General features: G+C 49.7%; 10 protein-coding genes across 10 annotated transcripts; 6 read left to right on the top strand and 4 right to left on the bottom strand.

Annotated features, from left to right (window-relative positions):
• Positions 1-127: 127 nt before the first annotated feature.
• Positions 128-1,905, top strand: ASPGLDRAFT_138998 (uncharacterized protein). The gene is made up of 4 exons (XM_022541667.1): positions 128-538; positions 589-860; positions 909-1,476; positions 1,523-1,905. Exons 1-4 carry the CDS (start codon positions 320-322, stop codon positions 1,847-1,849), a joined length of 1,386 nt encoding a protein of 461 aa, XP_022405615.1. The 5' UTR covers positions 128-319; the 3' UTR covers positions 1,850-1,905.
• A 212-nt stretch (positions 1,906-2,117) lies between these two features.
• On the top strand, positions 2,118-3,637 carry ASPGLDRAFT_138994 (uncharacterized protein). Its single transcript, XM_022541666.1, has 6 exons — positions 2,118-2,296; positions 2,364-2,713; positions 2,759-2,892; positions 2,940-3,092; positions 3,141-3,467; positions 3,515-3,637. Exons 2-6 carry the CDS (start codon positions 2,502-2,504, stop codon positions 3,556-3,558), a joined length of 870 nt encoding a protein of 289 aa, XP_022405614.1. The 5' UTR covers positions 2,118-2,296; positions 2,364-2,501; the 3' UTR covers positions 3,559-3,637.
• Positions 3,638-4,100: 463 nt separating this feature from the next.
• ASPGLDRAFT_160853 (phosphate transporter) lies at positions 4,101-6,260 on the top strand. The gene is made up of 4 exons (XM_022542467.1): positions 4,101-4,214; positions 4,277-4,384; positions 4,437-4,768; positions 4,815-6,260. Exons 1-4 carry the CDS (start codon positions 4,152-4,154, stop codon positions 6,139-6,141), a joined length of 1,830 nt encoding a protein of 609 aa, XP_022405613.1. The 5' UTR covers positions 4,101-4,151; the 3' UTR covers positions 6,142-6,260.
• A 5,130-nt stretch (positions 6,261-11,390) lies between these two features.
• Positions 11,391-11,944, bottom strand: ASPGLDRAFT_53685 (uncharacterized protein; the record flags this gene model as incomplete). Its single annotated transcript, XM_022548039.1, has 2 exons — positions 11,833-11,944; positions 11,391-11,763 (listed from the first exon to the last, which is right to left on the bottom strand). A coding segment is annotated over exon 2 (198 nt), but the record flags the coding sequence as incomplete, so codon positions are not given.
• A 602-nt stretch (positions 11,945-12,546) lies between these two features.
• On the bottom strand, positions 12,547-13,980 carry car2 (ornithine-oxo-acid transaminase; the record flags this gene model as incomplete). Its single annotated transcript, XM_022543966.1, has 3 exons — positions 12,547-12,732; positions 12,783-13,484; positions 13,534-13,980. 3 exons carry the CDS (start codon positions 13,978-13,980, stop codon positions 12,547-12,549), a joined length of 1,335 nt encoding a protein of 444 aa, XP_022405611.1.
• Positions 13,981-14,385: 405 nt separating this feature from the next.
• gpi10 (putative glycosylphosphatidylinositol-alpha 1,2 mannosyltransferase) lies at positions 14,386-17,026 on the top strand (the record flags this gene model as incomplete). The annotated part of the gene is made up of 4 exons (XM_022548541.1): positions 14,386-14,844; positions 14,893-15,123; positions 15,173-15,369; positions 15,418-17,026. The coding sequence occupies 4 exons, from the start codon at positions 14,386-14,388 to the stop codon at positions 17,024-17,026; spliced, it is 2,496 nt and encodes an 831-aa protein (XP_022405610.1).
• A 128-nt stretch (positions 17,027-17,154) lies between these two features.
• Positions 17,155-19,957, bottom strand: ASPGLDRAFT_1488941 (putative GTPase activating protein for Arf; the record flags this gene model as incomplete). The annotated part of the gene is made up of 6 exons (XM_022541980.1): positions 17,155-17,740; positions 17,894-18,096; positions 18,205-19,513; positions 19,576-19,686; positions 19,760-19,776; positions 19,843-19,957. 6 exons carry the CDS (start codon positions 19,955-19,957, stop codon positions 17,447-17,449), a joined length of 2,049 nt encoding a protein of 682 aa, XP_022405609.1. The 3' UTR covers positions 17,155-17,446.
• Positions 19,958-20,855: 898 nt separating this feature from the next.
• On the bottom strand, positions 20,856-23,220 carry ASPGLDRAFT_40837 (uncharacterized protein). Its single transcript, XM_022545283.1, has 6 exons — positions 22,895-23,220; positions 22,653-22,842; positions 22,450-22,607; positions 22,292-22,399; positions 21,542-22,243; positions 20,856-21,490 (listed from the first exon to the last, which is right to left on the bottom strand). The coding sequence occupies exons 1-6, from the start codon at positions 22,911-22,913 to the stop codon at positions 21,171-21,173; spliced, it is 1,497 nt and encodes a 498-aa protein (XP_022405608.1). The 5' UTR covers positions 22,914-23,220; the 3' UTR covers positions 20,856-21,170.
• On the top strand, positions 22,760-23,229 carry ASPGLDRAFT_40836 (uncharacterized protein). The gene has a single exon (XM_022545282.1). It carries the CDS (start codon positions 22,930-22,932, stop codon positions 23,161-23,163), a length of 234 nt encoding a protein of 77 aa, XP_022405607.1. The 5' UTR covers positions 22,760-22,929; the 3' UTR covers positions 23,164-23,229.
• A 1,093-nt stretch (positions 23,230-24,322) lies between these two features.
• Positions 24,323-25,681, top strand: ASPGLDRAFT_182752 (peroxidase). The gene has a single exon (XM_022543037.1). It carries the CDS (start codon positions 24,531-24,533, stop codon positions 25,281-25,283), a length of 753 nt encoding a protein of 250 aa, XP_022405606.1. The 5' UTR covers positions 24,323-24,530; the 3' UTR covers positions 25,284-25,681.

Raw genomic sequence — 25,681 nt, 5'->3', positions numbered from 1 at the left:
CCAACATCGAACAAGATAGCCCTCTTGTCCTACACATCGAAGCCTCCCTCGGTCCGGGCAGAGGATCAAAAAGAATTTTGCTGGTATCTTGTCAATATATTATATACAGGGAAGGGCTTTTACTGACACTGAGAAGGGTAGTATCGACCTGCAAAATGGCCAGGTCATACCGGTGAACACGACAACTGCTACTGCCGAGCACAGTGACTATAACAGCGAAATAAGTCAAGATCAGGTCAATCTTGCAAAGAATAATACCCCATTTGAACCAGATGTGGAAATCTCACCCCCATCGCCCAAGCGCCGCAAGACTAGTGGCATGCGTCCAGTAAAACCAACAGAGTCAGCGCCACACACGCCAGAGAACAGTGAGGATGGAGCATCCTCTGCCCGGCAGGTGCATACCGAAACGCGCTTTCCTCAGCGCAAAAAGTCCGGAAAAGATGTACCCGTTTTGGAACCCACGTCGATGGACAAACTCATTGCAGGAATTTGGAAACAGTTGTTTTCGTCGGTGCAACTCACGCGCTTCTCCACTGTATGTTTCCTTTCCGGGAATTCAAAATGCATAATGCTAACACAAAGTAGATTCCGGAACCAAGCGTGAACATTCGCACCGGGGTCAGCGGCGAGGTTTTCCAAGCCGTCAATATTCTGTGCATGAAATACTATAATCAAAGCCAATCATCGAGAGCTCTTGAGATGATAGTTCAAGCATATTGGATCGAATGCTATGAAGCGCGAATTGCCGTCATTCGACTGGAAAATCCAAATTATTCATCCACAGAAGCCCGGATGACGGCACTAAAAGAAGCATGTGCCGTCCTCAACTGGAAGGAAAAGGACCTTCGAAACAGAATGTATGTCATCCGTGACTCATTCTTATAAGTACAGGCTGACGATAACAGGGCTATCTGGCGAGGCTACAAAGACATTAAAGACGCAGGCGGATGGGCAAGTCTCATATTTACCAGTACCGGTGTATACCGGTTCTGCAAATACCGGACCGGCTTTAGCGACGGCTTCGCAACACGTCTTCGGCATCTTCGATCTGCTTTCGAAGTGGCGGCAGACACACTCCATCCAGAATGGAGAGGCCTGTTGCACATTATCGGACAGGAGGAACCACGCCGTTATTATGGACAACCCCATGAATGGGTTACTGTGTCCGGGGGTGAGGCGGCAGTACCACTGGCTTCGACTTATGGCCATCTAAATTTGCCTAATGGGTTTCAATATGAGTTTATCGATCAATGCGTGTTGGACCAGAATGTGTTTGGAATAATCGACCCGCGCGTGATCCCTGAGCTGGAGAATACAGATATTTGCCAGGTCTGTAAGGAAAGGCAGTCAGACGATATCAAGATAAATCAATGCTCGTGCTTTCCGTCTTTATTCGGGAGCGTTCGAAGTCCGGCCCCTGTACAGATATTCCATACGACCAGTGGGAGGAACAATGGTGTTATTGCGCGCTATGTAAGTCCCCTACCATTCCCAATCTGGCCAATACTAACACACCCAGAATATCGAACGTGGCACCGCTATCGGTGAATTTACCGGCCTCATAACCAATGGCATTCAAGGCGTCGACGTGATGGTAGGAGGCGCTCGCCCGCGTACGTACCAGATCTTCCAGGGACAAATGGGCAACTTCACGCGGTTTATCAACCATTCTTGCAAGCCGAATAGTCAGTTTCGGAAGTTTTACTGGCGTGGAAAAGAACGGATTTTGGTCGTTTCTAGGGGGATAACGGCGGGAAGTGAGATTACGGTGGATTACTCGGATAGTTATTGGAGGCAGTTGGATAAGAGGTGTTTGTGTGGAGAGTATTGTTGTCGGTTTAGTTGAGAGAAGTCATGTATATATTTTGGTCAGATATCCCATATCTTAATCTGTATTCGTCCAATTACCCAAATTTGTATCTGTCCCCAAAACATACCGAGTCAAGGAAACCATCCGAGACAGACCAATTTAAGGAAATGTAGATCGTTTGATTCCAAAATTGATCCAGAAGGCTCATTGACATTTGGTCATGTTTGAGTTCAGGGCCAAATTTGGGCAAGGCACGATTAAGTTCGGGGGCTAGGGAGATATGCTTTCACTGAGGATTCATATGATCGGATTCAATTTGCATGCTTAAATCTAGCATTCAAGACTCGAAATGGTCATTTTTTTACATTGATATAGTCCAGGGCAGATTACATCTTATCATAAACATAGTAACCCAAAAAGGAAATACCCAAAGTTGACCCACAGCACCAATCCCGCCCCACGGTGGGTTCACGTGTCTTTGGTCTGTTCAAGCCCATGGTTGGCATTTGTTGCTCTTCCATAAATAATCGCCGACAATTTGTTTGCTTACGTTTGATTTTTCTCCCCCTGTCGGTGATGAAAGTCCGTCGGTGATCACTCGGATCAGCGCAATTCAACTTTCCTTTTTTCTACCGTTGCAGATGTCTTCAAGTTCTCCCAAGTGAAAGAAAAGCCAGCCACATTGGCCATGAGCCAACATCCTTACGACTCGGAGGACTGGCCTCTCCCGAATACACCCCGAGAGAGCGTATTTTCCTCGTCGACGCATTCGTCCCGGTCGTCGCAGTTTATCCCGCCGTTGAGTCCGGGGACGTCGTCTCAGGGTTCCGGGTCGAGGAAGACGTCGTACTCGTTGTACGACGATGTAGTGCGGTTAACGTTGAATCCTAGTGTGACTGTGTACGTTTACCCCGGTTGGAATATAACAGTGGCTAATTGAAGCAGCACGTTTGTGCGACATAACAAGTTGTTTCGGTTACGGTATCTATATATCGACATTTGCAAAGATGCAGGCGGGGCATTGAAGTGCTTGGAGTTGAATGGTGGCGTGGGCCAGCAGACGGCATTTGTGCATAGCTGTGGGTATATCCTTCTTTTTCAATTCGATGCGAAACTGACTGTTCAGTTCATAATACAAAACTGCCTGTCCCGCATTTGGAGCATCCCAAGTTACCTCATGAGCCGTCGCTTCGGATATCTTTTTTGGATGAGCAGACGGTACAAACGGCGCATACGGTGTTTACGACGCAAATATCCTACACTTTTGATGATGAGCGAGGTATTCTCCTTTATTCAATTATCCAGGAATTGCTGCTGACATGTGCAGATGCCGTACAATTCCAGGAGCTCATATTAGCATCCAAACTTGTCTTCATCGCCGGCATCGCAGAAGCCAAATCAAAAGGTCGTGGCGAAGAATGTATCAGCCAGAATCTACGCATTCTACAAGATCATAATGGCAAGCAAGTGATGCTTTTCTTCGCCAATTCGTTAAGACGAGAGGCTAAGCGCTACGTCTCAATACCAGTCAGCTGCATTGAAAGTGTCCATCCGGGTAAGAAAGCCGGGAAGCCGGTGGTCTTGCAGTTACAGCCAAATTTCGATCTTCTATCGCAAATGAAGGTCTTACAGATTCAATTTCTTGATGATAGTGGTAAGTCTGCCTCATTCTCTACGTGAAGCCATACTAACGCGGGGCAGATCGAAAGCGTTTCTGTGAGTTTTTGTCCGCGCAAAAGATCTAAAATGTGTCTTCTTCTCGGTATCCGGATGGGGGCTATCTCGGGATTCATGGTCAGGCGTTCAGGTGGAACAACAATACCCTTTTCTGTATTTCTTTGTTTTTTTTTTTTTTTTTTTTTTTTTTTTTTTTTTTTTTTAAATCGGATAATCCGAATCAGTCACGGCATGGCCTGCACGTGTAATCTCAACTGCCTCCAATCGTATTGTACTATTCTCGCATGTGCACAGTCCTACAGGTGACAAGTGGACCATCACGTTGTTGGCCGAGCCTGTCGGTCCGCTGGCTTGGGGCACGTGTAGCTATTGTTTAACTATAATTGGCGTTAAGGGGTCACCCACCGCGGGCGCTAAGACGGGCATTAACCAGTGACAGCAACGGCCGAGTAACCTTAAACCAGCACCACTGCAGGACCATTGACTCGGGTACATGGATTTGGTTTCTGACCCCTCTTTGTTATCGTGCTTTGGTCATCGCAATTTTTAGCCTCTTGGTTGTCTCTCATTTCTCGCTTCGTACTCTGTATATTCAGGAGATATTTCTTACATCTTCACAATGGACGCCTTCTATCAGCATATCGCACCCTAAATCTTCGCTATGGGCCGGTTACGCAGCCGGCTGTACAAGACCGATCGGGCTCGGGATTTTGAGCATGAGCAGGTATGTCTGTCGGTGACTGCACCTTGACGTACTGCACGGACTACTAACAATGTGATATATAGGACCGTCAGGTTCGCATGCGACAGGTCTACGAGACCATCGACCGCCAACACTTCCAATGGATCGTGGTGCTCGTAGCCGGTGTCGGCTTCTTCCTCGATGGATACACGGTACACACTCATACACATTTATCCTACACGATGAGCACAACTAACTATGTAGCTCTTCGCAAGCAACATGGCCCTCCCCATGGCCAGTTACGTCTACTGGCAGAACGACGCATCCGGAAAGAAGTTAATGTGTATCAACATCGCCACGCTCGCAGGCACGTTACTCGGGCAGGTTCTGTTCGGCTATCTCGCGGATCGATACGGGCGGAAGAAGATGTACGGTGTGGAATTGACGCTGTTGATTACATCGACGCTGGGCGTGGTTATGTCGTCGACTGGTGTTCATAATAGTATGGATGTGTTTGCGTGGTTGGTTTGGTGGAGAGTTGTGGTTGGGATTGGTGTTGGGGCGGATTATCCGCTAAGTGCTGTTATTACTTCTGAGTATGTATGCCCATGGGTTCTGGATGAATGTGGTTAACGGCTGCAGATTCGCTCCTACGAAACATCGCGCGCGCATGTTGGCCACCGTCTTCTTCATGCAACCCCTCGGACAGATCGCCGGAAACCTCGTCGCCATGATCGTAGTCGCAGCAGGCAAAAGCCACGAACACGAGACCGTCGATATCGTGCGTTCCGTTGACAGCATGTGGCGATGGGTGATTGGTATCGGAGTCATCCCAGGTGCCATCGCAACGCTCTTCCGTTTCGCCATCCCGGAATCCCCCCGCTTCCTGATGGAAATCGAAGACGACCCCGTTCAGGCTGAGTTCGACGCTACCAATCTATTCAACTTCAACAACCAGTCTCCGGCTAGTCCGCCGGAAACCGCTGTATCCATGACGAGTTGGCAGGATCTGCCTATGCCCGCGCTATCCATCACTGGCCACTCGATCGAAGATCGCGCATCCTCGTCTCAAGCGGAGATGATCCCACCAGCAACCCTCAACTCACACTGGGGTCTGACGAGGTCCGACATCAAACAATATTTCTGGACAGAAGGGAACTGGCGCACGCTCGCCGCAACCGCATTAGCATGGTTCCTCATGGACTTTGGTTTCTACGGAATCAGCATGTCGAGTCCGCAGTTCCTGGCTAAGACATGGGGGTCCTTACATCTCCAAGGCGCTGCTCCGCCGTGGAAAACGGATGATCGTCCCGAGGCCAATATCTATCAGATGTTCCTGGACTCGTCTGTCCACGGTCTGGTAATTCTGAACAGTGGTTCATTCTTCGGATGTCTACTATTGATCCTAGTCGTCCATAAACTAGACCGCGTCGGACTCCAGAAATGGGCTTTCATCGCCCTAGCCGCCCACTTCATCGCCCTAGGAACCGTCTTCATAACCACCCAAACCGAAGGCGCCGTCGCAGTCATCCTCTACATCCTCGGCCAAATCCTCTTCAACTTCGGCCCCAACGCAACAACCTACATAATTCCCGCCGAAGTCTTCCCGACCCGCTACCGCGCAACCTGCCACGGCATAAGCGCCGCCTTCGGCAAACTCGGCTCCATCCTCGTCCAGGTCTTCTCCGCCTACTACCGCTTCAGCCCCGCCGCAGACCGCGAGTCCACGATCCGCCACGGCTGGTCATTGATTGTCTTCAGCGCGTGCATGGTTCTTGGGGCGGCTGTGACGCATTTCTGGATTCCGAGTGTGCAGAGGGTTAATGGGAGGGGGAAGCTTTGGGGTGGGAAGGCGGAGACGTTGGAGGGGTTGGCCTTGGGGAGGTTGGGGGGGAGGAGTCGGTATGCTGGGACTGCGAAGGGGAGGGTTGTTAGGCCGTTGTCGTATGTTTCTTATCAACTAGGGTGATTGTATAGATTTTTTTGGTTTTGTATATAGATTGGGATTTTGTATATAATTGGTTTAAACGTACACGCACACTGGCTTAGCATGGTGTTCGTCTAATTGACAAGTGTTGAGTCCTGGCATAACCCGTGGATCAATGGTAAGCGTTTGGTCAATACTGCAGCCGTTGGTAAGCTCATATGGCAACTTAAGACCAACGGTAGACCCTGGCCACCCCTATCCGACCAGACGCAGGAGTTGTTTTCATTGCGGAACCGAAAAGTACAAGGCTTGCCCATCCAACTGCATATCTAATATCTCGATAACATCTCCAGATTGTGAGATACAGAATCTGTATTGAGAATTGGGTACAGGAAGGTACGCCGTCCTGACGACACAGACACCGGTTAATTTGGTGATTTAGTCACCAAGCATGGGCCCGCAGAGTATGACAGATATAGCATGTGAAGTATGCCGTGATAAGTGCGCGATGGTGATCAGTGATCAGGATTAGGGTATGGAGTACCTCGACCATGGTAAAGAATACCTATACAGTAAAGATGGTGGACATGTCAAGTCATGCTGTACAGAGAAAATCATACTCTGTCCTCTGCAGTATGGCGCATGTCTCCAGTATGTCCATCTGATAATGAAGGGGCATAGTGGGTTTGTGGTGTTGAACGGCACCCAACTAAAAGGAATTCAACTGTCATCTCGAAGACTATTTGTTCCTTTTGATCGTTCAATCAAGCCAGCGTGGTTCATTGTGGGAAATATCATCTCGGGATTGGTATCGGCGCTCGTCCGACATTCCTGAGGCTTGCGCAATGAGATTGGATAGAACAATCGCGTCCATATCCGTATCTCTGCGATAAGCTTCTCTATTGGCGCTTGTTGTTGGATCCTCATTATTTTCTCCTCTTCAGATAATAATGGTGCTTGTGGTGCTAAGTTGCTAATGTTTATGGGAAACACGCCAGACCTTTTTCTATCACACCGGACGGAGGGTCGTTAGTGTCAGAGGCTCTGATTCCCTTCTGAACGTTGATATGCGGAGCGTGAATTCGGTGTTTTGGCTGGTCGTTACATGGCCGTTGTAGAGTTCCATCCTCGATGGACTGGGCGATCGTTAGGTTGGTGTCAAGGAATTTGAGAACCGCTGGAACCAAACAGCTTTGTCATTTTGCTGGTGGACAGCAAACCAAACGAAACTCCTTCCCGCAGTCGTCGGAAACCCCTTCAGGACTTGGGTCCGGGCCCAACCTTATACCCCGTTGAGCATTGTTGCGGGAAGTCACACGCTGTCGCAACTCATGTAGACCCATCTGGAGTACGCGTGTTGGTTACAGGGTCGAGATGGTTAAGCAAAGCACCAAATTTTGTCAGTACTTGCTACCGGTGATAATCGTAAGAGAAAATGTGTGATAAAAAATGCCCTTTCTTCCAAACCTCAAATCCTTTGACTCTTCTGTTGGAGACCAAATTGCCTGGGTTTGGCAGGCTGATTATGGTTTCTGAAAAGTCACCATGAGGTAGGCAAGATAGCTCGTACCAGGGCAATTCCTTATCGACATAGGGCAAGATTTATCAGATCTTTCTGATTTCCGAAAGCGCTTTGCGGCATGTTGTGAACAGTTCGGTACATGTAACGTTGGATATTCGCGGGCTGAAGAATGAGGAGGATGAATATAATTTATATTGCTGTAAGTCTCCATTCGCATGGTTTCACTTTCCTCTGAGGTCGAACGCCTCGACACGTCCTTGAGATTAAAATGTTGGATGTTTTTTTTTGACAATGAAATCTTCGGCTTCGTGCTTTAAGTGCTGCTGGTTGTTACATTGGCAAAGCTCTGCGGGCACGAAAAGACATTTCTAACTGTTAGGATTAGTGGAATCGCCGGAGCCTGTCATTTTTAGAGAGAGGCGTCCCATGTACTATTACCTATTCATGTAATGACCATGATAGTTAGCTGAGTCAGGTTGGAAACCAGTCCGGCTGTAGTGTCGCCAGGCTTATGTACCGACAATTTGCATGTAACTGCTCCACTTGCTTTTGGCTGATCGAGATTGCTGGCTTTTAACTGCAGCGGCTTCGTTGAAGTCAATGGTATCTTAGCCCTTCTTTTCGGAGTGCCTCTTCTATCCACGATTCTCCATATGCGTGGTTGTCATGATATTCTCAAGTGTCGTGTGGATTATCATTTCCATGTGGTTCCGGATGTCCCAGGGCGCACATGGCTGGGAATTCGAAGAGTCCGGGTAGATCTCATGGTGATCTATTGCAACTAATAACCAGCTACCCCGTCGTGTTATATAAGAGAATTTGGAATCACACATCCCAGGTAATTCGGCTTTGCGCCAGTTGACATTTTTTTCATTGCGTGTCCCAACGAAATAGCATTTATGGCTCGATGCTTTACGACCCAGGAATTATGCGTCAATTATCTGTTCACGTCTCCAACTCAAAGCTTGTGATGCTTCTTCCTGGCCCTTTTCTTTCGATGCCGCGGCCCCGAGCAGTCCCTGTATGCTTGGCGCTTTTCTGCAGATGTACGTTAAGGGTATGTCAGTCATTCGAGTTTTGATAAATGAGAGGCCACAAATGACGCGTGGGATAAGTAAAAGTGCCGTAGCAGGATTATTGGGACAGGGCAAACTGCTCCATAGCTGGGTAAGGGCTCAAGTTATTTTCATCACACTGGCGTGTGTGACTTCTGAACACAACATAGCAGTCGACTGCTTACATACATCAGCATATAAATTTGCAGTTAGTGTAACTAGACAAATAGCTAACGGCGAATGTGCGAAGAATACCCCATCGCCCAGCCAAACCGCCGTCATGCTATTAGATTTGGTATGCAGATGATTGACGACGAATGCAAGAAGAGCGTCTCGTCACATACTTCTACTAATTTTGGCTTCTTCCACTTTCTCCATCCCTTCGAGCGTGTCATGCTAAAATCTCCTGTAAATACACTTTTTGGCAGTGTAATTTTTTTCCCAATTTTAACATCCTCGCAGACCAATTGATATGTGGATTGAGTTGACTTATTTAGTAGATATGGGCCATTGCTTGCTCCTGCATCTTTTATAGCCACGCTGGCCTCATCAAGGCGAACTGAAATGCTTCCATGAATGTGAAGCTGGCTTCCATGATATGGTGGGTGTGGACAGAACAGCCTCGCAATTCGAATAGTGTGATCGTCGAATAATTGAGATGAACTGTAACGCATAATCTATGCATTCTGCCTATTACCCTTCCCGATGCATTAAGGTCTTTAACAAACGCTGTGCACAATCCAATATTTGAATGTTATATCCGTACTGGAAAGCATGTAGTTTTATGAGGCGTTTAACAGCAGCGACCCCAACGAGAGTCTGCCCCTCGCAAACTGACTTTAGCAAAAGGATAGCAGCCCAGTTGGTTTGAGGATATTCTGGCTCTAGACTCGCATTTTCCTTTGCATTGAATGGGAGGGAAGATGAAATTTTACTTTGTGCCTCGAGCGCCTCTTTTCTTGCTGTCGCACGTCGTAATAACTCCTTGCTCAACATTTTCTGAATGACAACTGAAGGATGCCCCTTGTTATTTAATTGTCTCATTAGGTCTGGTTGATTTTGGGCGTTTGCGTATGGATTTTGAAATTTCCAATGGCCATTGTTTTCCATAAAAAGACGAACACGCGTTGCATAAAACCGTCAAAGGAATCGTTCTCTCTGTCTCTTTATACTCGCTGTATCCCGACTTCGTAAATAGGCCACTATGGAACACTCGGCCGTTTTGACCTTACACGACAGCTGATCGCTGTCGTGGATGTTATTCGGCATTTTGCGTGTCGGTAGTGCCCACGTCTAGTGCCCATGTCATCGATTTATACGCAATCCCGGCTAGCTTATCAGTGCTGCTGAGTCCCTCTCAAATGGTATCCCACCATACCTTCTTGATTTGGTGACTTGCTCATACGGTAGATGAGGTATGCGATACAGAACCTTTCTATCTCTCCAGGATTCCTTGCTGAAAAGCATCCCTAGCAACTGCCAGAGACGCGGCAAAGGCGATCCTAATATGCCTTTCGGTCTTCGGGTAGCAGGCATCTTGGAAAAATATGACAAACTTGGTACCCCTTCGCGTTTCGCCTTCTGCTTGCCCCTGGTTGGCGGAAGATGACACAGACGAACGAGATGCTTTTTTCCTTATCATTAAATAGAGATCATATCACCAAATAGTAAACAGCAATAATTCAAGAGACTCAAGTCCTGACGCTTGTTGCTCTCATCATCAGCGAATCTCTTTTGAAATGCAAAGCCCTTATCATACTTGTGGCAGGGAGATTCAAGCACGCGGCGTTTTGAAAAGGAACCGGCATTACAGTCACGGGGTAAGGACCAAGGGCCGTGGGTTTCTTCTTCCATTAAGAACGCCTTTATAATGTTGTACCGATAGCGCTAATGAGACTTGGAAGGTTCTGGGAAGTGGTCGTGATAGGTACGGGAGAGGGATAAAGGTAAAGTCTGATTTCAATAGGTCAAGATAGTTATCACTCTAAGTAAAGAAATCACTTCTCCCACTAGCACATTCACTATGCACAAGCACAGTAATAGGTCATCTCCATAGACCAAATCAGACGCGGAAGTAAAGCGTCTTCTCAACCGAGTTGTATGTTTTCCAATCATAGCACACAACCGTCAGTGAATCAACAAACCTCAAATATCCAGGTAGACGGTGAATAACCATACTTCACTCCCTTCCGTTCAATATCCTCATCCTCAATCAACCTGTCATAAACCCAAGTACCCCAAGCAGACTCGGTTCCTTCATAAGAAACATCTTTGTCATCGGCTTGTATGATTTCGTTGTTTGCGTGGGCAAAGAGGTCTTCTTTGGTTTCGAAGTCTTCTGCATAGAAAATGTTTACCATTGATAGCTCCTCTTCCTCGTCCTCTTCATCTATCCGAAAGTCGGGGTTTTGTTGGTTTTGGTTCATTTCGGTTTCTTATTTGGGGTTTACTCGAAATTGATGGCGAGGAAGGACAGTTGTTATTTTATTAGATAGAGCTTCTAGGGATATAAAGGTAAAATGAATCCATCACGATGATACAATCCATCAAGTCTATAATATCATTGTGCCCTAAGATATTCCCCAATCAACCCATCAATCTCACCAAAGAAAATCCTAATCATATTGGTAAACGAATCCATTTGAACTCTAGCACCGATCAGTAAATGTTACACCTTCCGTTTTAAATAGTAAATCGCTATGGCATGTACATACTTAGCCGCAGTCAACTCATCACCATCGTCGCATAGGCGACAGGCAACATACGTCGCCCAGCGCTGTTCCATTTGTAGATACAGGATCTCTTCATCTTCGAGTTTGGTTGAGCTCTGGATTGCATGGCAGACTTCCTGTTTTGCGTGGTTGAGGAGGGCTCGTTCGGTTGGGAAGTCTTTGGCGAGGAAGACTTGAGGCATTTCGGGCTCCGTGTGAAGTTGGAAGAGACAGGGGGGGATCGAGGATTAAGTATGCAAATATGACCATCACGATGATACAATGCTTATCCCTTCTTTCTGTATCTCATCACGGGCAGCATCGACGACTAGTAATCTAGACACTGAACAACATAGTCCCCCAAAAGAACTGTCCTCTAATTCAAAATCATCAGTTTACCCACTCCCAATCTTCAATAGACAGAATAAGTAAGGTGTATACATACCGTGCTCGTTTACTCTCAACTTCACCATCCTGGTTTAGTGAATCTAGAACATAGTGAGCCCAGGAAGCTTCGACTCCTTTGTATACGAGATTTCTGTCTGATTCTTGTAGGATTTCTCTTCGCGCGTGGGTGGAGAGGTCTTCTTTGGTTAGGAAGTTGGCTGCGTGGACGATTTTGTCTGTTGAGTAGACCATTTTGTCTTCTTTTTCGAGGTCTGGTTAGATGGAATGTGTTGAAGAGGGTAGGTTTTAGATGGGTTGGTGTTCGGGTCAAGTGAGTTAATATATCTAAGTGCTGCCTAGTAGAGGGTTGGACAGGCAATAGTGTACTCCTACTCTATATCTTGAAGCCTTACGAGGATGCGTGTATAGTGGTAACTCATACTTAGTATCCATTCCGCAACCCAAATTGACTCAGCAAGCAGCATTGTCATGGTCAGCTAGTACCGGATCCTATTCTCTTTGTTATAGCATGAGTCCGTTCAGCATCACCATCATCATTTAGCAGATTTGTAACACGCACACCCCAGTCACTCTGGACGTGTAGATATTTCACTTCTTCGACTCTGGGTGGAATTGATCTTAAGCACTTTAGTGTTTCTTTTTTCGGGAGCCCATACCGCATTCCAAAAGCTATCATGATAATCCAGAAAGAAAAGAAAAAGAAAAATAAAAATAAAAATAAAAAAATTCAATCTTCCTTCCCTCCGCACATCTAGTTCTCGAGTGCAATCTTCACATCTCTCTCTGGAGGGGGAATGACCTTGTCCTCTGCCGAGCCCTTAAGGTTAGGAAGTTCGTTGACGGATTCTTCGATAATCTTCAGAGCCTTTTGGATCTCTTTTTCCGTGATGACGAGAGGAGGTGCCAGGCGGATGATGTTTTGGTGGGTTGGTTTAGCCTGTGGTTGTTAGTAAATGTGGTATTCAGAAAAAAAAGGAAGAAACCTACCAAAAGACCCTTCTCCTTCATAAACATGCACAACTCCCAAGCGGAATGTCCATTGGTCTTCGACTCATCAATAATAATGGCGTTTAGCAACCCCTTGCCGCGCACCAGCTGGATAACCGGACTCTGGATGGCCTGCAGACCGCTGCGGAAGACGTGGCCCAATCGCTCCGCCTTTTCAACCATCTGCTCATCCCGTACAACCTCAAGCGCACGAATAGCCACCGCGCATCCCAACGGGTTGCCACCATAGGTCGACCCGTGCGTGCCAGGCTCGATAGTCAGCATGACGTCTTTACGGCCCAAGACACATGACACGGGGTACATTCCGCCGGAGATGGCCTTGCCCAGCAGCACCAGGTCGGGCTTGATACCGCTCCATTCGTGGCACAGGAGTTTGCCTGTTCGGGCGATTCCGGTTTGGATCTCGTCGCAGATCAAGAGTACATTGTACTTGTCGCACAGGGCGCGGGCTTCGCGGAGGTAGTCATCGTCGGGAACGACGATACCGGCTTCTCCTTGAATGGGTTCGACCAAAAAAGCCGCTAGGGTGGGACCGGCCTTCTCGAATGCCTCACGCAAGGCGGCCTTGTCGTTGTACGCGATAGGCTTATCAGTCCCGGGGATGGTACAGCCGATGTTGGGGAGATATGGGCCGTAGTTTTCGCGAGATTCGGGGTCTGAGGAGAGAGAAATGGCAGCGAACTAGTTTATTGTTAGCAATTGGACAGATATAGTAAGTAATAGTACATACTGTTCGACCATGGAAGTTGTTCTCAGCACTCAGGACAACGGCCTGGTTCTCTGGAATGCCCTTAACCTTGTATCCCCACTTCCGGGCGACCTTGATACCAGTCTCCACAGCCTCCGCACCGGTGTTCATGGGCAAGATCATGTCAAAACCAAAGAACTTGGTGACAAACTCCGCAAACCGGGGGAAAACGTCATTGTAAAAGGCGCGGGAACTAAGAGTCAATCGCGAGGCCTGTTCAACCAACGCTTCGACCAGCTTGGGGTGACAGTGACCCTGGTTGACGGCAGAGTAGGCCGAAAGGAAGTCGAGGTAGTGACGGCCTTCTGGATCCCAGACGGAGGTTCCTTGAGCACGAGCAAAGACTATGGGTAGCGGGTGGTAGTTGTGGGCCGCGAAGTCATGCTCGGCTTGGATGGCCTCGTTGGTGGATGAAGAGTGGTATGCCATTTTGATTATGATTTATGAGTAAAATAGAGAGGAATAATTTAGAGAGAAAATGCGAGGACCAAGGAGAAAAGAAGAAGTCTTATATAGACAGCGGTATACAGCTAAAAGCAAGAGAAAGCGAGCAATCGGCGCGATATCATTGGCAGGAACAGCGCTCTTCCCCTAAGTGCAGGTATACGCGGTATTCTCTCAGAGAACAATGCCCTTTTAACAATTGGAGTAATTGCTAGAGATAACACTAACAATAATGCTGTCATAAATGCTCTTCCACGGTTCGTCTCTTGTGGAATTTCCGTTTTGGGGTTGTTTAGTGTCGACTCCGCGTGAGAGTGCCGATAGCTCTACTTAGTAGTACTACTGCCGACTAGCAAAACAATCTCTCCCCACACTCTCGACACGCGAACCATGGCTTCACGTTCAGGACGCTCCTCGTCGGGTCGTTCGTCTGCGCGACTACTGTCTTATTTATCGTCGAATACTCCTTCAGCGCCTCCTCCCAGCTCTTCCAGCAAACCGCGTCGCTCTAAAGCGTCGTCCAGCAGCTCCGGGGGGTCGGTAAAGGAATCATCACCGAGAGAGCCTCCGCGGTCATCATTACCGCCATTGCGAGAGTACAAAGAATACAGAGAGTCAAGAAGACCCAAGGAGACGAGAGAAACAAGACCATCCAAAGATACCAAAGAGAAAGAAACAAAAGAACCCCGCGAAATCACGCCCACCACTATCCTCCTCTCCCTCGTCGCCTTCCGTCTCATCAACGCGCTGGTTGTGCGCACCTTTTTCCAGCCGGATGAATTCTTCCAGTCGCTCGAGCCGGCATGGCAGCTCGCGTTTGGGCAAGACCAGGGAGCTTGGATGACCTGGGTTGGTATTCTCTTAAACCACTGCTAATGCTACTGCTGACGACCACAGGAATGGAGAAATCATCTGCGATCCTCCTTACATCCCCTCCTGTTCGCTGCCGTCTATCGCGTCGCCGCCTTCCTTGCCTTCGTCCTCCGTCTCTCCCCTGCGCTACGTGCGAACCTCCTAATCGCCGCTCCGAAGACCGCGCAGGCCGTTATCGCAGCCGTCGGCGACTTCTACACCTGGAAATTTGCTCGTCGAATCTATGGTGACGGGTCGCGTAAGAATTGGGCGGTGGTATGTTGCTCTGGATAATGTCGCGTGACAAGAGACTGATGGTGTATAGTTGGCCTTGACCGTGGCCAGTCCCTGGCAATGGTTCTGTTCGACGAGAACTTTGTCAAACTGCTTGGAAACGACGATAACGATTGTCGCTTTGGATTTGTGGCCCTGGGAATGGTCTTTGGATACGGAGCTGAAAGCGGCGCGCAAATCCAGAAGCGGTCGCACACAGGAGCGGCTGGATAAGGAACTGTTGAACAGGTACGCTTTTTGATTAGCAGATAAATATCGTGTAAACTAACGAAGCAGCCTACGACAATGTCTCTGTGTCGCGGCACTCGCCTGTATCCTCCGTCCTACGAACATTCTGATCTGGATGACCTTGGCCGGCATTGCGTTATACCGTAACTCTTGGGAAACACAAAAGATCCTCGCGCGCGAAGTCGCGATATGCGGATCTGCGATACTGTCCATGTCCACGCTGGCTGACCGGTTGTTCTATGGAGTCTGGACGTTCCCACCTCTCAAGTTCCTTTACTTCAACATTGCGCAGTCACTGGCCGTGTTCTACGGAAAGAATGACTTCCATTACTACGTCTCTCAGGGTCTTCCTCTCCTTCTGACCACGGCGCTGCCGTTTTCCCTGTTTGGACTCTATCGCTCGGCCAACCGTCCACCGGCATCCGCGTCGAAGCATTGGCGGACCAACATCCAGACTCAACTGGCATACGTTTGCCTGGCTATGCCACTCGTCCTGTCATTGATCTCCCACAAAGAAGTGCGCTTCATCTACCCAATTCTCCCGTCATTGCACATCTTATCCGCTACGCCGTTGCTCGAATCCTTCTATCCGGCCGTGTCGCGATCCTCTCGGATATACACCCCCCGAAGACTCATCCTGATCTTCCTCCTCATCGTCAACATCTTCATCGCACTCTACACCACCATCTACCACGCCTCCGGCACGGTAAACGTCCTCTCCTACCTCCGCGACCAACACGACCGCCACACAACCCCCAACCATGCCCAATCCGCCTCCTTCGGCCCGGGCATCTCAACAGGCTTCCTCATGCCCTGCCACAGCACCCCCTGGCGCTCCCACATGGTCTACCCCTCCATCAACGCCTGGGCCCTATCCTGCGAGCCCCCGGTGAACCTCAACGGCTCCGAAAAAGCCACCTACGTCGACGAAGCAGACCAATTCTACGAGAATCCCACCACCTTCCTCCGACAGAACATGCTCGGCGGTCTCTGGCATGTCCCTCGCAAACCATCTTACCTCTCCAAGCCGTCTAACCGACGGAATCCGAAGGGATACCACGAATGGCCCGATTATCTCGTTTTCTTCGCACAGCTCGAACCCACTCTCCAGAAGTTGCTGAAGTCTTCGTCGTACGGTGAATGCCACCGCACCTTCAACACAGCCTGGCACGACGACTGGCGACGCAGGGGCGATGTCGTGGTCTGGTGTCTCGACCCCGGCGAGCAGCAATCTTGGAAAGCCATCCTCAAGGAGCGCGAAGAGCGCGCGCAGCGCAAGCTCTTCGACCTCGATCTCAATATCGATCTCGGCCCCATCACCCAAACCCTGAAAAGCCATGCTTCCACGGCTACCAGGGCCATTAAAACCAGCGCAAACGAAGCCGATATCCGCGCGCGAAAAGCAATCACCGATATCCGAAACGAGATTGAAAGCGGGAAATGGACCCCCGCATTCCTGCAACAATCGAAAGCCCCGTCTGGAGTGAAATTATCGTGGCCATCGTGGGGAAAGCCTACTCAGAAGAAGACTTTCTTGGAACGAGTACAGGAGTCTTTGTCTTCGAAGCCGTCGTCCTCCTCGTGGTTGAGTGTGTGGGATACTAAGGATAAGGGTAAGAGTAAGAGTAAGAAGGGGAAGAGGGAGTTGTGGTCTTGATTTATGTCTTATGTTTTTTGGTTTTGATGCTTTTGGTTTTGAATAAAATAGGGTGGATTAGATGGGTTAGATTCGTTATGACAAAATCTAGGTATATAGTGCTTATGCTTATGTTTATGCTTATGTTCAGTTTCATGAGACTCCGAACTATTTATTATCTTTATGTATGTTATGTTATGTACCAATTTCCCAAAATCAATCTAGACACACGAACACAAAACAATCAACGCCAGAAATGCAAACACGAATATGTATGACTATAAGTCAGTAGTATGTAAATGAGTACTATTACACGACCAGAAGGACAAAATATGTGAATAGATAATCCGTATTATCCACCGAGAATGTATGTACCTGGCAATAACCAAGAAACCAAAACCAAGGATCCCAAACAAGGGACCAAAAACTAAACGAAGGTCATTACCCATACCGCGCACTCAAACTCGCAAACGCATCGGGACTATGCCGGCCATTCTGCAGTCCGTTCAGATCAACGCTCTGCTGACTCGAGTGGTTTCGTGCGAAACCCATGTTGCTCAGCGATGATGGCGGCGGGCCGGTTGGATTCATGCCCATTCCCATTCCCATGTTCATTCCCATGCCGATACCCAGGCCTGATTGTTGTTGCGGCTGTTGCTGTTGCTGTCCCTGCGGCTGGAAGGGTTGTTGTTGTTGCTGGAACGGCTGCTGGAACGGCGAGTTACCGAAATCAGGCTGTGTAGGTGGTGCCGAGGCAGGCGGGGGGGACATGAAGGGGTTTTTGGAGGCGGTTTGCGGGAGGCCTGCGGAGGGGGGTTGTTGTGGTTGTTGGGGGGTTGTGATGTTGGATGCTGGGGTTGAGCCGAGGGAGGGGGTTAGGCCCGGGACGGGGCTGAGGGTTGCTTGTTGTTGTTGTTGCTGCTGTTGCTGCTGCTGTGCGAGAGTCGGGGTTGGAGAGGGGATGTTGTACAAGGAGAGGATGCTGCCTTTGTCCACGCGACCGGTGGCTTGGGGGATGAGTTGTTGCGGGGTTGGTTGGGTTTGGAAAGGTTGTTGGAATTGGGATTGAAATTGCGGCTGCTGCTGTTGTGCTTGAGGCTGGAACTGTGTCTGCGGTTGCGGCTGCTGCTGCGGCGGCTGTTGTGCTTGGGGCTGGAACTGGCTCTGGAATTGGTTCTGGAAGCCTGGGTTCTGCGGACTGCTTGGTGCAGTCATTGACTGGAATGGGTTGTAGGGGTTCGACTGGCCCAGCGGGGTTGTCTGTGGTTGTAGGAGTTGTTGTTGTGGTTGCTGCGGCTGCGGCTGCTGCGGCTGCAGGAACGGGGATGGCTGTCCGAATGGTGATGTAGACGACGTAACTGGCATCGTGTTCGCATGCTGGAGGGACGGAACAGGCGGCGCTACCGATTGAGTCTGCTGAGGTTGCTGCATAGACGTGTACTGCGGCGTAAGCTGGTTGAAGAAAGGATTGTTCTGTGTGGTGTTATTCGGGAATTGGCTCGTAAACGGACTCGCGTTGTTAACCTGCGGCTGCGGCTGCGGCTGGGGAGCCGACTGGAAGAACGGGTTGTTTCCGCCGTCGAACGTCTGCGTCTGCGGAGACGCAAGGAATCCATTTTGTGCGAATGTAGCTGTGACCGGGGGAGTAGCAGACTGTTGGTAGAGAGGCTGGGGGAGGGAGTTCTGGCGATTCGGGAGCGGATATCCGCCCGTCGAGTGCGGGAACAACGGCTGAGAGACTTGCAGGCCTTGGAACGACGCCTCCAGATTTGCAGACTGAGGTTGCGTGTTTGGCACATCGAAGGGGTTGTACGACTGCCCAGTAGGCTGGTTGGCTGGCTTCGAGTCCAATTGATCGAATGGGTTGTACGAAGTCGTCGCTCTGGCTGGCGAAGTGGGAGCAGCCATGGAGGTCGAAGTTGGGTTCGGGGTCCTCGCCCGCGAAATCGGACGCGTCGAAGCACCTGATCCTTCGCCTAGTCTCGTCAAAGATTCAATCGTCCTCTCCATATTACCACCCAAACCCCGAAGGATAACCGCGTTGCGTCGGTCATCGGGGAATCCCATCTCTCTCAATGTAGCCAACTTCGCTTCGAACGAAGGCGCACCCATATCTCCAATCGAAGCACCAATGCCCTGCGAAGCCGTATTAACAGGAACCGGCGCAGGAGGCGAATCATGTCTCTGCGATCGCGGCGAAGTCGGTTTGCTGGTAGAAAATCGACGGAGATTCGAGGTAGAAGACGACCCGCGGAGTCCAAAGCCAAAGAACTTTCCATTCTTCGGGGGCAGAGGCGGCGGCGAACCTTCAGGGGATCTGGTGTAACCGGAATCATGGCGACTAGGGGGCTTGGGCTTTCCGTCCTCAAGCGATCGGTGTTGGTATTTCTGACGGATGTATCGTTCCATGCACGAGTCGCTCTCGTCGATATCGGTGGGGACCGGAGGCTTGACGTTTTTGGGGTTGAAGATTTTGTTCATGATGTTGTTGCCGTGGGATTTCATGTTCTATTGTGATTCTCGCAATCAGTCGTGCTCTATCACCGTGCTGAAAGATTTGATTTACTCACATCAACCTGGTCCGACGACCAACTGTCCATAGTCAAGGACTTGACCTTGGAGATATGGGTGCCCAACTTGCGATGCAATGCAGCACACCGCATGCACAGGAAGAGTCCCATCTGTTGCCCAACCATCAGTATCTCATGTTTTCGAAGTGACACTACCGGGGGATCCGGACAGTCCGATACGTACATTCCAACTTGCCCATCCTGTTCAGATAACGTATTAGCACTGCATTCGCGCCCAATTCCTCAAGAACACGGATATACACGTACCTGGATTCAACTCGCCACAATCAGCGCAACGGTCATTACCCGGGACCGACCGGACGAGGTCTTGGAGAGCCCTCTCATTGCGAGATTGCTGGCGTTTACTGATACCGACAACCATATTCCCGGATAGCTGGAGATCGAAACTGGGGAATGAAGAGTGACGGAAAACGAAGAACGCCGAAGATCGCGATTAGGGGTTCGAAGTACGGAGGCGAGCTTTGGTACCGAAAAGAAATAGGGGTCGACCACCGCGAACTAGCTTTAGAAGAGGCTGGCGATCATGATCTTGAATGGAATCTAGAAAGGAGAGGAAGAGGAGGAGAGAGAAAGACACCAGGAGGTTTATAGATAGAGAGAAATACGAGGAGAAGGGGTGGTGGTGGTCTTGGAGTGGTAAGAAAAGGATGAGAGACAGGCCGGACGGAGAGCACGGGACCAGGGATGCACATGTGGGGAGCGTCGTATGCAGAAATAGAACAATCCAGTTGATGGTGCTTATTTAGAGCTTATCCACAACTTGGTCAAGGGGTCTTTTTAAGCCTTCTGTGCGCAGAATCAAGTGTGGCCCGGATACCTGACACTGGGTATTCCGGAAGCATCGTTGGGCACAGCGTTCCGATATGAAAAAACGTTCACTTGTTCTACTTGAAACGTCTCAATGATATGAATGGTGTCTACAATCTACTTCGTATCAGAGAAAAAGATGTCTGAGCAGCAGGTGACTCGCATCAACCATCGCACTCAAGTCTCCGGGAGGAAACCCAGCGCGGTCGAGGAGCCATAAATGCCCGAAAGTTCGATCTTGTACGCCAATATGACCTACCAACCTATGGATGGAGGACCTGGAGATTGATTATGCGTTCGTGATTTTATAAAAGTGTGAGAGAAGAAGAAGAAAAGGTCTGTCAAGTTTTCGGTGGTGAAAATATATAGGGGATTGTGTGACCACGTGACTCCCTCGGATGGATGATTGTTCCGGTGGGGGGCATTTTGTTGATTTTTTTTTTTTTTTTTCCTTCGCTTTTTCTCTCTTCTCTCTTCTCCCATCGCACAGTCTCAAGAATTGACTCGACAGAGTTGTCAGAGCTCATAATGAAGAGCTCTCTTGCTCTATGTGATTTATACTAACCAGACTATCACCACACAGTCGTGCGTCTTGCCCCATGGCATAGAGGCTATACTGTTTTCGTTATCATTCGTGGAAGAACAAACCCATACGGTTTTTAGCAGGACCGCGTCTACTCCACCCTGGTGCTCGCTTTGATCGAGTGGCAGGACTTTTTTTATGACGGACATCTATATAGCATTATATCAATGGCATTCTGTTTCACTTATAGCATCAGCCGATAACTCGGGCTCCGGTCTCCTAGACGCTCCTTTTCCTCCTCGCTCATATCTCGTCCCCATCCCCGGTTGGCTCGTTGACGGTTCAGCCACCAGCACCACGCCCAATACACGGTACAGAGTGCGGCGCTCGCACAGGTAAAGCCAATGCAGAGGGCATACGAAAATCGATACTCCGGTGCATCTTCCTGTCGAAAGGCGTACGTCCCGATGATACCTCCGAGACTTCCCACGGACACTTGCCATGCACTTCCCACGGCCCGTCGATGGTGGCCTCCAAGATTCATCGCGTTCCAACAAACCTCCACTGCGAACGTCAGCTAGTTCAACTCTTACCACGCACAAAAGGGTCACGTACAAGGCATCAGAGCATGGATACCAGCGATGGCCAAAAATAACGCTCCGTACCGCACTTGCACATTTTCCGTTCCGGACAAGATAGCATAGCCCACAATACTTATGACGGCACAGACTACAGTCAAGGCATACCGACTCCCCATCTTGTCGGAACCATATGCCACGACTAGAGTCAAAACAAAGGCGGCCATCCACACCGGGACCGTATGCCACTGGGTCTGAATCGGAGAATAAACCCCAAGACTCTCAATAATCGTCGGTGCAAAATACGTGCCCATGGTCCCCGGCACGGAAACCGTCAAATGAAGAATTCCCGTGATTATCGCTTTGGGGTCTTTTATTACCTCCCAGACGTCGCGTACCGTGATGCGATGGCCAAGTGCTGAGCTGCCCTGTTCAGCCCGCAATCGCGCCCGGACATATTCGCGCTCCTCGTCTGTGAGCCATTTGGCCTGCTCTGGGAAGTTTGGGAGAAAGGCGAAGCAGACCAGCGCTAATAGAACCGTCAATATACCCTCGATGATGAAAATCCATCGCCAGCCGGACAAAGAGCCCATTCCGTCCATGTTGCCGATGGCGGCTGCTATCAAACCACCGAAAGCGGTAGCCAAACAGGTTGCGCTCAGATATAATGAGAAGCGTCGTTGGGCCTCTCTTCGTCTATACCACGATCCCATGAGATAGGCACAGCCGGGGAAGATTCCTAGTCGAGTCAATTTCGACTCTCATCGACGACAACGAATGAACCTACCTGCTTCCGCCAATCCAAGGACAAGGCGCGTGGCCACGAAACCACCATAATTCTGAACGAATCCGGTACACATTGTCGTCAAGCCGAAACCGAGCATACAAAGAGACACTAGTTCATCAATTTCCAAGGTCATCCAGAAGAATAGAACAAGGACGTACGCCAAACCCGCGGCGTCAACCTCTTCAATGTGATATTCCACGGAATCTCGAATAAGATATACGTGATGAAAAACATGGTCAACGCCGTCGACACCTGCACCCCGGACATGTTCAAATCCTCTCGCAATCCGTATACGAGTGCATTGGCAACGTTGGACCTACGCCGTCAGTTTCTTTCTATCCAACGTAGAAGATGCACTCACCTGTCCAGATAGCACAGCAACACCAGCCCCGACACACACGGGAGCAATCTGAGATCGATCTTGCGAAGCAGTTTAGCCTCTGTGGTATAAATCAACGGAGGCAATTCGTCAGATGGGTCAGTCGACGATGAGCTCTGTTGCTCCAGCTCGACGGCCACTTCTTTCTGTTGGCCATTTTTGGTGTCATTGTCTAAGATAGTCAGTCTTAGATGGGGACATCAACCCTAGGATCGTAGTTCAACCTGATTGTAAGCCGGACATCGTGGTATGGTATGGTATGGTATCGTATCGTATCGTATGCTTTGGTGTCCTGCTGCCAGTCCAGTCTTCAGTTATTCTGCAGACTGCGACTCGACATCATGGCAACATCCCCTCGACCCTATATATCAACTCCCCGTATACCACCATAAGCAAACATCTTTCCACCAAACCACCGCACCACGCAAGGGATAACCTGCTGTCATTCCTATGGTACGCTCACAACACGGAACGTTTGCGTCGCGCAGTGTAACCTTCCTGCTTGAGGCCGAGATTTCCTCGGATCCCCGTATGAGGAATGAGACGCTCAAGAGCGATTGTACGGAGGGGGAGGGGTGTTATCATGCGGAAATCCCATTGTTTATGACTTTTATGGTTATACTTGTACGTCCGTAAGCGTGGTGTTGTCTGCTAAGGGTCTTTACCCCTATAGCAGGTGATATTTGATGGATGTAACTATCCAGAACACATATGCGAAGTCCCCCCCCCATGTACTCCTACGGAACGCCACATGCAGAACAGTAATTGACCAATGTTTGCCTTTCTAGAACCCGGCGCTGAGTAATACCGCCCACCAGGAAGTTCCTCGGCGATTTGCATTCAGCGCCCGCCACACAGAACGCTCGCTTTAATAATAATCGTCGACTGGTGGATCCCTAGCTCGGCTATTCTCGTCATCCAGAGAAGCTATCTGGGTCGACCGAGCAGCCAGAATAATAACAGTGGTGGCCATATCAAAGACCAATCTACTGCAAACCAAGAGCCATGGATCGGAGTGCCATTGCCACGTTCAGCAATTGAAAGACTCCTAGTTATGGGACGCTGACTGATGCAGACGTCCAGAGACAAACCATAAGCAAGACCAGCTAGCCTAAGCAAATGCGGAGGTCGACCCGAACCAAGGGCCCAGAGCCGGCAGATTAGTTAGTAGGAGATGATTCCTAAGGATGGGCTTCTGGGCATGAGTGGGACGTTGTGATTGGTCCTGGGGGGGGAAGTGAGGAGGAGATGTTCGATGGGCTTCTGCTTGGTGATGGATGCATTTATTTAAAGTGTTTGCTTCTCCTCTTCTGCTGGCCCCCTTGTTCTTCTCCTCTTTTGTGTTACATCTTGTCTTCCTTGATTGATCAGATACTCTTTCTCTGTGTCTTTTGTCCCTCTTTTCATATCTTCTCTGTCTATTTCATTCAACAGCATCAATAGCTGAATACACCATGGCTTCCGCCGCGAGAACTGCCTCCCGGGCCTTCCTCCGTTCGACCCCGGCCACTTCGTCCTTCAGGCCCGCCGCTCGTAGCGCTCGCTTCTCCCTCCCCTCGCAAGCCTTCCGCTCCTCTCGTCGGGGCTACTCTACCGAGGCTCCTGAGCAGGGCAAATCCTCCAACGGCCTTCTCTGGGCTGGTCTCGCTGTCGCTGGTGGTGCGGGCGCCTACTTCTACCTGAAGGGTGGTGATGTTTCGGCGAAGAACTTTGTCCCTCAGCAGAAGGACTTCCAGGCTGTGTATGATGAAGTCGCTCGCAAGCTCGCCGATGAGACGGACTATGATGATGGCAGCTATGGACCGGTAAGTCACCTTCGACCTAAATCAGCAATAGAACAGAACACAAGGCTAACAAGATATGGTAAAGGTCGTCCTCCGTCTCGCCTGGCACGCAAGCGGCACCTACGACAAAGAAACCGGCACCGGCGGCAGCAACGGCGCCACCATGAGATTCGCCCCGGAATCCGACCACGGCGCCAACGCCGGCCTCAAAATCGCCCGCGACTTCCTCGAGCCCATCAAGGCCAAGTTTCCTTGGATCACCCACTCCGACCTCTGGACCCTCTCCGGCGTCGCCGCAATCCAGGAACTCGGCGGCCCCGCCATCCCCTGGAGACCCGGCCGCCAGGACAAGGATGTCGCCGGCTGCACACCTGACGGGCGTCTCCCGGACGGCGCCAAGAGCTACGGCCACGTCCGCGATGTCTTCTACCGCATGGGCTTCAACGACCAGGAGATTGTCGCTTTGATTGGCGCTCATGCTTTGGGCCGCGCGCACGCTGACCGGTCTGGGTTTGACGGTCCTTGGGACTTCAGCCCTACTGTCTTCACTAATGAGTTCTTCCGTCTGCTTGTCGAGGAGAGCTGGAATAAGAAGAAGTGGAACGGCCCCGAGCAGTTCACGGACAAGTCCACGCAGACGCTCATGATGCTTCCTAGTGACATTGCGCTTATCCAGGACAAGGAGTTCAAGAAGCATGTTGAGCGGTATGCCAAAGACAACGATGTATTCTTTAAGGAGTTCTCGGATGCATTTGTGAAGCTGTTGGAGCTTGGTGTTCCGTTTGCTAGCAAGGCTGAGGATCGGCTTGTGCTCAAGGCTTCTGAGTAATTTGCGCGGAGCTTTTGACTAAGGTTGATGATTTGTTTGAAAGCACTGCATTTTGATTGATTTTGATATCCGATTTGTTGCTTCATTTTGGAATCCTCATTGGGTTGGCGTCTTTGCGTTGATATTTGAGGCCCTGTTATGGACAGTCCATTAGCAAGGTATACATAGTTAGCAAGGTATATATAGTAATGAAGATACTGTATACATCTGTGTTCCTGTCTTGTAGTCCGCGAGGAGATCGAAGTTGCGAGGGTGGAGATATATATTGCCCATAGCATCATAGGTTTGTCATAGGTTCAGTGGGAGTGCACAGGTCGCATGTAGGTGGGGCATTTTCGTGTCAGGTAACTAGTCCAAATTAGGCGATGGTCACATGATGCGCTACCTGACACGACTTT

This window comes from Aspergillus glaucus, assembly GCF_001890805.1.
Source record: "Aspergillus glaucus CBS 516.65 unplaced genomic scaffold ASPGLscaffold_1, whole genome shotgun sequence".
In the NCBI taxonomy this organism is placed as follows: Eukaryota; Fungi; Ascomycota; class Eurotiomycetes; order Eurotiales; family Aspergillaceae; genus Aspergillus; species Aspergillus glaucus.
This window is presented reverse-complemented; position numbering and strand designations above follow the sequence as displayed.